Source organism: Anoplophora glabripennis, unplaced genomic scaffold (genome assembly GCF_000390285.2).
Source record: "Anoplophora glabripennis isolate ALB-LARVAE unplaced genomic scaffold, Agla_2.0 scaffold309, whole genome shotgun sequence".
NCBI lineage: Eukaryota > Metazoa > Arthropoda > Insecta > Coleoptera > Cerambycidae > Anoplophora > Anoplophora glabripennis.
In genome coordinates this window covers 20,170-31,651 of record NW_019416391.1, presented here as the reverse complement: position 1 = coordinate 31,651, position 11,482 = coordinate 20,170, and the positions used below count along the sequence as shown (strand labels likewise).

The 11,482-nt window shown below is 30.4% G+C and overlaps 1 protein-coding gene and 1 long non-coding RNA gene across 2 annotated transcripts in view; one reads left to right on the top strand and one right to left on the bottom strand.

Moving 5' to 3' along the window:
* Positions 1–660, bottom strand: LOC111691483. The gene is made up of 3 exons (XR_002762959.1): positions 479–660; positions 150–416; positions 1–72 (listed from the first exon to the last, which is right to left on the bottom strand). It is a non-coding gene; the product is annotated as an uncharacterized LOC111691483 (long non-coding RNA).
* LOC108908558 (kynurenine formamidase-like) overlaps positions 1–7,070 on the top strand; it is a 9,056-nt gene extending 1,986 nt beyond the window's left edge. The window contains exons 2-5 of the mRNA XM_018712624.1: positions 1,469–1,590; positions 6,380–6,589; positions 6,692–6,865; positions 6,970–7,070. Of these exons, the coding sequence (XP_018568140.1) occupies positions 1,469–1,590; positions 6,380–6,589; positions 6,692–6,865; positions 6,970–7,070 (607 nt within the window). The remainder of the gene's footprint in view (positions 1–1,468; positions 1,591–6,379; positions 6,590–6,691; positions 6,866–6,969) is intronic.
* The last annotated feature ends 4,412 nt before the right edge of the window (positions 7,071–11,482 follow it).

The window sequence follows — 11,482 nt, the reverse complement described above, 5'->3', positions numbered from 1 at the left end:
TTTTTTTACTCTGAAGTGGCAAATGCATCCTGGGAACAGCCATTTTCTTTAACATTTTTTTTGTAGGTAATCCTAAAAACACATTACTTAAGTAATTTTCATTAAATTAAAAGAAACCCAATATTATAATACTTGTTATATGTACTAACCTAAAAGTTCATTCTTCAGGTCTCTCTCAAAATCATTACTGGTAAAATGAATAGAACATATTCGGCTATGATTCGGATTAAAACTGTCCTGCCTCTTACAACGATTTATCCACTCCTTGTAAATTGTTTGTGAAACTAAATTATTAGATTTTGGAAATGGAAAAAATTTGATATCTTCCCCTTTGGCTTTTACCCCAACAAAACTGTTATTGCAGCCATAAACTGCACATCGAAGACCAGGCATCTTTTTTTTTATTAAAGATTAACCTAAAAACAAAGAAATTTAAGTATTTATATACATGCCTAAAAAAATATATTAAATTTATTACCTTTTGAGCAAAATTGAAATTCTATTACAGGCTCTAAAGTCTCTGAACACTAAACTAACACAAACACAAATAGTAACATAATGATAACAAACTATATTAATAAGTTAACAAGAAATTACAACAACAAACTACGTATATAACATCAATTAATAATAACAGTGAGGATAAATCCTCTAAACGAACAATAATTCACAAAAAACACACGGAAAGTAAGGAAAATGAGCTGTTTTACATATTGTAAACATAGCACGGAGGTAACGTAGTGACGTCACGTATTCGAGCGTTTGACATTTTATTTGGCGAACATAGGCTTAAATGGGATCGAGCAATCCTCTTGTATAAAATCCTTGAGCCTTGAGTAGGTATGTACATAAAGCATAAATCATAGACAATATAGTGTTAATATTAAGTTTTCTATGACATAAAGTGAAAAAAAAAAACAGTTAGGTATTTGCATCATCATTGCTGTAGTTCAAGGCGATTTCGGTTATTCACCTATAGAGGGCGAAACCGTCAATTCTCTCAAATTCAACGACTACAATCCAGACCTACATACACTGCCCACAAACTAATGTTTGGAAACATTTGTCTGCAAACAAAACATTTATATACACTTGTGTATTGTGTTTTGTTTCCATAAACATTTGTTTAAACGAGGTAGGAATTGAGTCCAGACTAAAGACAAAAACATTTGTTTAAATGTTTTTAAACAAATGTTTTCAAACACATTTTAAACAACTTTTATACAGTTTTTATACAAATGTTTAACTGTTGACGAGCAAATGTATGTCGGTCCGGACTAGGCTATATACTATCACAAACGGCGACGTTTATTTATTTCGATTGTTACTGTAGGATAAAAATAAAATTAATATAATAAATAATAGTTATCACATTCAGCCGACAGTACCTATCGTGATGCCATCTATACGTTCAACGATACAAGCAGTTAAAAAAGAATAATTGGATTATTGCAAAATTATTATTTAGGTACGCAGGTGGTGAATTTCGAAGTGGAGAACATGTTGGTACTCACATGGACGCTCCTTACCACTTCTATAAGTATGGGTGGAAAGTTGGTAATATACCAGTAGAAAGACTTATCGCTAAAGGTAAGGTTTTATAATATCATTTCCTTCCTAAGTTAATAAAAAATTATTATTAAGACATTCACTTAAGCCGGGGCACAAGCCAGTGTCTGCGCATAGCTAGGCATTTTCGTACAAGTCTGCGCATTTCTTTAAAGGAACCATTTTTATATTTACGTCTTTGTACCTACGTTGTACACAATAGAAAAACTTAAACTGATGTCAACTGTCAGTTTAAATAATAGGTATTTTGTATTTTTTTCACAAAATAAGTATTGAATATATAAAAAAATAACGAAATACCTACTGGTTAAACAATCTGTTGAAAAAAATTATAATATAATTCACTACACGCTAAATCTAAAAGGTATACCAAATAAAAAGCTAAAAAATAGGTAAAATAATAAACTAAAAGTTTAATTATCAAATTACAGATTGTTGATTCATTCAGTAAATTTTTAAAATCGTTCTTATTTTGTATACACAAAGTATTGCTCAGGATTAGGCGATTCTGAACATTTCAACTCAAACCGTTGAGCGGTTTTCAAACTATATGATTTTGAAAATGCGAATATTTGTCTCAGCCCTGGCAATGCAATGACGTCACCGCATGGGACGATCAGCCGGCTTGGTAGATGAGTTTCTGCATCTACAGAATGTTTTAGCGTTTGTGTACATTAAATTTAAAAAATGGAAGCAAAATGGAAGGTAAAAGCAGATTCTTCTAATTTGCCAAAAGTAAGTTTGTTAATGGTTATGAATTTTTTAAATAAAAACCACGACTTTATCAGTGCTGAGATGAGAGGAGTGAAAATGCAAAGGTTACGTTTCAGTAACGTGTAAAACTTCTTTAAAGTACATTTGTAGCGAAAATTTTGATGTTTTTGTACAATAAGAATAGTAAATAAGAATAAGGATTTTGCGTTTAATTGGACGAAACCGTTTGTCACAGGTTTCAAAGATTTACCTAATCAAATACAAAATTATTATTACTATTTTTATTCTCATGGAAACTGCATAAAATCTACCTAATATCTTATAAATATATTAATAATATAATATTTACTATGTATTTTTATATAAATACTTAGTACCTACCTATAGGTATTTGTATAATGTTTACAAAAAAATTAACAATGGAAAACACAACTCTATAGTGTTTCTAGAGGATACAAACGTATTTATTACATACCTATGTAAATTACTCAGGGTAGCCTTGTTGCTTTAAAATATGTCAATTTGCAAATAAAATATTAAAAAAAAACAAATCAAAGTAGAGACTAATAGACTATTGATTTTAGATCCGCACGACATAATTACGGGGATATTATTATTTTCTTAGGCGTCTTCACTCTATACTATCACACTGGGAACAATACAATATTTGTAATTTTTTTCTGTTCTGTTTTCCATATTGCTAACAAAATTCGGTATCTTAATGTACTCAACTACTCAATCGAAACTTAACAGGCAAAAACCTGACTATCCTACTGACTGACAACACCGGCAAGCATTCGGCATCGGTTTCCCATGCGGTGACGTCACACACCCCGGTTCGGCGGATACTCAGTGTGCCATTTTTTTTTGGATGACTTGTGTATAAAATTCAAATTTTTTGCATAGAATATTTTATTTAAAACAATAAATTCATAAAATTCTACAAACTCGAAATAAGAATAGACTTTTAGATATACATATGTCATTTGTTTAATTAGATTTTAATGAATAAAAGTTATAATAAGAAAATTATGTGTTGGGAATACCTACAATGTTCAAATTAACAAAAACTAAATAAGTATAATATTTTATTTAAAACAATAAATTCATAAAATTCTTCATGTACCTATGACTAGCAACGAGAAGAAACAAAAGATCAGTTCTCTGTAACTCAAAAAAATAACTTTATATTGTTTTTAACTTGAGTCTTAAACCAAATTTCAACATAGAAACAACACAGACATAGACAACAAAATAGAAACATTATTTTGAAAATTAACTTAATTGAGTACCTACATATCTCTGATACTTCTGATTTTAAAGTAATATTTATTTTAATAAAATTGTTTCTAATGGTTCTTTTTTGAAACATATAATATTTTCTGGATTGTAACTTATAACTAAATTTTAATTTTTCGAATGTGTCCCTAGCGATCGACAGACGCATATGTGGAGCAGCGTTTTGTCAAAGTAGCAAATAGTATGATCGCTGAATAACAAACATTCGCGATTCTGTAATTAACGCATTTGTGGCGTCGCGTCGACTGTAGACGAAGAACACGTCTTCAAATATACACCCTGTAAAGGTCGCTTTAGCTTGGGAGGTTCTGACAGTGGTGTTTTTGCGCATTATAAAGCGGTCTAGCCTAATAAAATATTATTTTATAGTTTCACCATTGTTATTAATCATAATATAGTCGCGCCCACGTCAATATCACAATGAGGCTAACTCTATTCAGCGGTATTCATCTTTCACAATTGCCTTTCATTTATTATACTGCTATTCATACAGCGACTGATTTGTAAAGCGTTTAAAATGTAAGCCAAACACGAGTTGTTGATTTTTTCCATCGAAAATCAAAACACTTGTACCTACCAAGAGCACCAATGAATAAAATATTTATACGTAGGTATCTGCAGCAGTCTGGATTAACTACTTTAAGTTTTAAAACATTATTGTTAGTGTGTAGTGTAACAATATTTAGAATTTTATGAATAATCCGAATTTCTTTTTGACAATAGGTTTTAAGGGAGATAGTACAGTCGATGAAGCTGAAAATCGGTTGTAACCTCTGAATTCTTTGAAACTGCATCGTGCAATTATTTAAAATAAAAGTTACCTACCTTACAATTAATAAAAGAGTTTTTCCCTTTCAACCCCTAAAAACCACCCCTGTATTGACAAAAATGATAAAAATTACTTTGTAAAAGCTTGGAATGCTTTAACGGTGCAATTATTTAAAATAAAAATTTTTCTCCGAAAAAATGTATTTGATTTTTTTACCATAACTCGGTTAATTTTGAAGCTATAGTATCCTACAAAAAAGCATTTTACAGATAATTTCAAGAGCTGTAAGATCGTTTATATATAAAACCTTTTAAGTCCTTCGTTTTTTAAAGGGAAAGGATCGAAGGGCTCGAGACAGGTCGTTTTTTCACTAAAATGGATACTTCAAGCGGCGATATCTCCTTAATTTTTTATGCCATAGGAATAAAAAAAGCAAAATATTTGTTGAAAAAAAAGGTTCATTTTTGCTGTCTATCATTTTTTACGTATCTTTCATAATTTCAGAGTTATTATATAAATAAGGCAATTTTTTTTGAATAATGAAACATACGTTTTCAACTTTTACCGTACATTATTAAAAAAAATACGCATTTTAAACCGGTCTAACTTCAGGATCGTATGAAAAACACTAAACAAAACTAATTGTAAAGGGTCTATGATTAATTTTAATTCTGATGGAAATGGTACAGCGTTTACAGCTCATTTTTCCTTAAAAAATATGAGCAACCCATCTGTTTTTGACGATGACTCCTTCAATTTTGCTCTAATTAACTTTTATAAGTGCTCATTTTGAAGGTCTATTTGAGTACTACAAAAAACTCCTGGAGCGTTATACACGTAAAATTAATCCTTTTTCCGTCGATTCCCAAAACAAGTCCCTTTCCAGTAACCATATTTCACTTTGTATAGGACGTACAACACTTTAAAAAAAAACGATTTTCTTTGTTTATTTATAAGCCACATTTTTGTTCCTTACACTTTTTTAAATAAAATGCGTATTTATTGAGTTACTCGCGAAAAATACATTGAAAAAGTGTTTTTTTTTTTCACTCGAAGTTTCCAATCGTGAAAAACTATTGATTCCTCGAAAAAATTCTTCGAATATTTTTTTTCAAAATTTTATTTTCTATCGATTAAAAAAAAATAAAAAATTCCACCCCCGAGAAGGGAGGTCAACCGTCAATCGGCGCTATGTCACTAATGTTCATTGATCTTTTCTCTATTTGCCAAATTTCAAGTTTATCGGTTGAGTTTCAAAGAATTCGGAGGTGAAAAGCTTTAATGACTGTACTATGGACAAAAATAAGTTAATTATTTTGGCTTTATTGGGAACCCCTGACTCACACAAGGCCACAGAAAAATTTAAGACAACTGTAAATTTTAAGAAAGTTATACAGGGTGTCACAAATTAGTAGGTTCAGACGATAAGCACCGATTACCTAATAAAAATAGTGAGACCTTCAAGATGTCAAACTTTTAATGCGGGTGCTCCGTTTTCGAGATACAGGTTGTTGAAGTTATGGCTTTTACGACTTTTACGGCATTTACGACTCCATTGATTTCGTACTGAGTTGAAAAATATTGCACACGCTTATGAGGTTATATCGTCACATGTGTTCGTTATCAAAATTTTGAAACGACAATTTATTTAAAAATTAGTGCAAGTAATAATGGAATAAACATCTAGCATATGAAATCAGATAAATAAACAAATTTAAACTGTCAAATATAAAACTATATGAAGTGTCAGACATGCTGTTAATAATGGGCAACAAAATTAAAAAGAAAATTTTATTCATCAGCTGCTTGGAATCAATGAAATTGATATTTGATGTAATTATAGTGCAAATTATGAATAATTTACATTAAAAATGGTATTAAAAGTCCCATTATTTTCGTTCAAGTTTTGGTAACGACTAGACTTGGGAATTTGTGACATCCTATACAAAAACTCGGAAATTAATAAGCTCCTTCTGTGTGACCCTCCGTTTTTGAAAAATTTCTTCTTTCATTTCATTTATCCAACAGGTGCTTTACTTGATTTACATAATGAGACCAACAGTAATGGTGAAACAGGTAATATTAATCTAGAAGTACAGCACCTAGAGAAATGGGAAAGACAAAATGGCCCTTTTGAGAAGGGAACTGTTCTTTTGATAAAATTTGGTCGGTCTCAACACTGGCTGAACATTACTAAGTACTTCGAAATGGACAGAGAGAAGAATTTAAATTTCCCAGGTAAAATCAACAAAAAAATCTATCATTCGCCACTAAATAACTAGTATGCAGGCAAACAATAATGATAATAAAGGTATAAGGACAATTGAATATTGATTGTAGGTGTATCTAAGGGTGCTGCCGAGTGGTTGGCAAATTCCGGTAAATTCTATGGGGTAGGGCTCGACACTCCAAGCATAGACCCAGGGAAGAGCACCGACTTCATGGCACATCGTATCCTAAACGGAAAACAGATGTATGTGTTAGAGAATGTAAAGCTTATAGATGAATTACCAAGTAAGTGTTTTTGAAAGTTCCATCTGACTGAGAATTTTTTTAAGTTGGAAGGAAATACCAATGAAAGTTTGTACTTCATAAAATAACACAAACTATTATTTTAGATAGAGAGTTCACCTTGTTGGTAATGCCCATGAAACTGCGAGAAGGATCTGGTGGTCCTGTACGTGTTATTGCTCTCCCGAAGAAAGTTTTTGACGATTAAATAAAATATATAGGTACTTAACATTTGTCAAAAACAACTGTATTTATATTGACTTAGATATTAAAGTAAATAACCTACTGAGTGTGTGTTTTTCTGTAGTAAAAATCGATTTTAAAATATATAAAATGGCTTTTTCAAATTCCACATTTGAAACATTGCCTCGCAGTGTTTTTGCAGTATTAGGATAATCCATGAAAATAAATTATTTTTGTGAAGGTAAGTACCACGTTATTTTTCAGTTCGACGTTGAAATTGATTAATGATTTATTTATAACATTAAAATAGAAGATTGGTTGTAAAAAACTACCATAGAAAAAGTATTACAAATGCCTAAATATTCTCACCAGCGCCTTCGCCATTTTTTACAATAAAAACAAATTGGGCACTGTTTTCTTACTCTGTAATAAAATAGAGAAAAAGTTATTATGGGTTCACATCATATTATTTCGTTCACTTTAATAGTAAAAATATGCAATTCATTAACTAGACTGATAGTTTTCTCCTTGTTATAAGGTTAGACAGAAGTATGTTTCATAAGTATCTAATACCAAATTGTTAGGCTATTGAATAGAGGATTTTAAAAGGAACTATGACGTTCAAGAAATTTCATCACATGAATCGTTCAAATGGTTATTTTAGATGAAAAAACCGCGGAGTGCTATTAAATTAGAGGGTGGATATTGGAGGTAGGGGTGAAAATGCACCGCTTTCAGTTTTTTAATTGTAGCTCGAAAACGAAGCAAAATTTCGCTATAGTTCATAGGAAAAAATATTTAGAGAATTGAATTTCCCATCGAAATGGCTTATTTACAAAATTTAAAAGGAAAATTTTATCCAAAACATCGTTAATTTGAAAAAAGCAAAATATTCGATTTTCTGACTTTTTACTTTTTCGCCTCTTGTTTTTTTTTGAGTAAAGATAGGTGTAGGCATTGTTTCATAAAAAAAAGTAGATCAAATTTCCTTTAAAACAAGAGGTTGTAAAGGATTTTTGGATGAAAATTGACTGATATATGGCCACTCAAACTTAGCCAATTTTTCGATTTTCTTCGCATTTACCCCTATACGTTTTAATTCTCATTTTTTGCAAAAAGGTAGGAAATAAGACGTTCAAGGATTTTCATCACATGACCTGTTCGAAGGATCATTAAAAATGAAAAACCCGCGGGGTGCTATTAAATTAGAGGGTTGAAATTGAAGATAGGGATGCACTTCTGCAGTTTTTTAAATATAGCACGAAATCGAAGCAAGATTTCGGTATAGTTCATAGGAAAAATTTTGTAGAGAATTGAATTTCTCATCGAAATGGCTTATTTAAAAAATGTAAAAGGAAAATTTTATACAAAAAATCGTTAATAAACAATTTTAAAGAAAACAAAAAAAAAAGATTTTTTGATTTTTTTTTACTTTTTTAATAAAATAATTTAGTAAAAACTTGAGAATTTAAGTACAATAAAGTTTATTACTTAATAATGTATGTACAGTGTGTCCACGGATGGAGTTGACAAGAGGAGAAACTCTTTTGTTTTTGACTTTATCGAAAAATGTCACTCTTTATAAAAAAACACGAAAATACTCAAGAGAGAAGTACCATTACTTATTATTTTACACAATATTTGTATTACAAAAATCTGTTTATAACCTCAAATAATGTCCTAATACAAATTTTAAAATTAAAATTTCAATTTTGACTTTTGCTGTATAGGTTATAAACAGATTTGTTTTATAAAAATGTTGTGTAATATAATAAATAATGCCGCTTATATACAATGACCCAAATTTTTCGAATAAGATTTTCTGTTATTTGTTCTCTTTTTGGAAGTAAGTGAAAACATTTATTTTTACATCATAATCCGGGCGAATTAGACCAAACACATGCCTATTTCAAAAATCGGACCTAACTCGAATTTTATAGGCTTAAAATTAAGAAATACTCAGAATAAAATACTAAATTTGTGTATTTGTACAGGTCGAGCGTCATATTGTTTGTAACAAAAGAAAAAAAAATAATTGCTCTTTTTTCAGTTTTTCGTTTGTATCTCCGAAAATAAGCCTCTAATCGACATGAGGTATACTTATCGATTTTGTTCCTGAGGAAATTTACTACAAAGAAAGGCTTTTGCAAAAGCTCGCAATTTTTTTTTACATTGTAAAATTAACGGTGAAAAAAAAATGTGCAAAACAACTTATTTTTTTCTGCTCTTTCGAATGGTGTAAGCAAAAGTCTGCGAAAGGTATCGTCAGGCCCCGAAAAATACATTTTTATTGATTTTTCACGTTTTCTTTTGTAATTTCATTATGCTTTTGATATTTTGACAAGTAACAAGGTATTTTTAAAAACAAGTCAATTATTTCTTTGAAGAAAGTGATCAGTACTCTATTTGCCGTGCTCAGAAAATTAACTGTTATTGCGTAAATTGTGTCTAGAATATTATTGTACTACATTTTATAGTATTTAAAAGAACTGTTACTTTCAATTCTACCATATTTCATTTAATTAATTGTATTGCTAGAGAAAGTTGCCTTTTTTAATTTTTATAAGAATATTATGTAAAATAAATATTTAATGTATAATTACCATTAACCATTAAACCATTAACTTGAATATAAACGAAAAACTGAAAGAGCATTTTTTTTCTTTTGTTACAAACAACATGACGCTCGACCTCTACAAATACACAAAAGGCATTTATTCTGTGTATTTTTTACTTAATTTTAAGCCCATAAAATTCGAGTTAGACCCGATTTTTCAGCCAAGAATCTTGTCTGTGAGGTTAGATATCTTTTGTGTATCTGGATTTTTGGTATAGAACATTGTTTGAGTTAATTTGATTGGATTTTTAGGAAAATTTTAGATTTTATTTGAATTAGCTTAATATACTTATTTAACCTACAGTAAAGACATGAGAGCTAATATTAAAGACTATATTAAAAAAAAAATCCCTTCATTTCTTAATCCTAGAAAAAACATCTGATATGAGGGAGAAATTTCCCCAAAAAAGCAACACCATGTCTCATTTTGGAATTCACATATGCTTGATAGACAAATAGATAGATTAATTGTAAAGAAGTTAAAGCAGGTTTTTAGTTCTCTTATCAAATAACATGAGATTAATTTCGATATTAATTGAGTACAGTGAGATTTCCAGGTCAGGCATTCGTCAATTGTTAATTCCAAAAATGTAATTTCTTTTTCATAACGTAAGTAGTAGATTCGATTAAAATTAAACTTAATTCGGTACAATGGTTTTGCCTAATTATTTGAGTGCAGGATTGAGTAGATATGATTTGACTTATAGCACACATTCACCGTCTTTAACAAACAGGGCCGGATTAACGTATGGTGAGGCCCGCGGCTACAGGCCCTCTTTAAAAAAAAAACTATACAAGTCTTTACTGAGTCTTAAAAAAAAGACTAAAATTAATTTTGCCAGATCTTGCCGAGGCCTCCCGATCTCGTGAGGCCCGGTGCTACAGCCCGCGTAGCCCCACCCTAAACCGGCCCTGTTAATAAAGAATTAGATGTGTTTCTTTCTAAAAACTCAACTGCGTTATCAGATCCTAACAAAGGTATCAACGTACATGACAAAAGAGGTGTTAGAAACTATGTTTCCAAATTCATTGGAATACAGTAAAAATGGGATTGGCCCAATATATTTTATTTGCAGATATAATTTACGTTTAAATGTTTTAATTCAAAATTAAAAACATGTTTGCTACCGAAACGTACCCATTTTGTACCGCTAAAGAAACCAATAAAAGAAAGACTTACATCAGAGTGCAATACCGTAATTTGTTACTTTCTGGCAAATTGTTATATCGCGTGTTTTTCGTCTAAAACATCTTAAAATAGTTATGGCGCTCATGCATTATCCATTTGCTCGGGAACACTCCTTACTTCTCTTTTCTTAACATTCACTATTTCCTTGCATGGAACCTTAATCATAATATATATTTTAAGCGAGCGCTTAATCATTATTTCATGTTTCTACAAACTAAGTTTGTAGAGTAACGTCGATAATAATTATACGAATAAAATAATTTCTGGGTACCTTCTATACGTTTACGATTCGGTATTCGAAGCAACATAATAAAAATAGTAAAACTCCAAAGTTGACGTGTATCAGAGTCGGATAAACCTTAAAGCCGCAGCGATGTAGGCATTAAATAATTTTTAAATTGTGAAAAAATAACATGTTGTACAGAGACCGATTACCCAACCCGGTATTCAAAATTTTAAGTTTGAAGGAAAGTTTGGTTAGAATATTGTGCACGCCCCTTATTAATGTAATGGGGAGCGATAGAGCCATTTTCTTGAATAGCATCGTGAAAAACATCGTTAAATATTAACTTCTGCTCTCTAACATCAAATGATTAGTTTTAGAAAGGCGAATAAGAAAATTATAAAATCT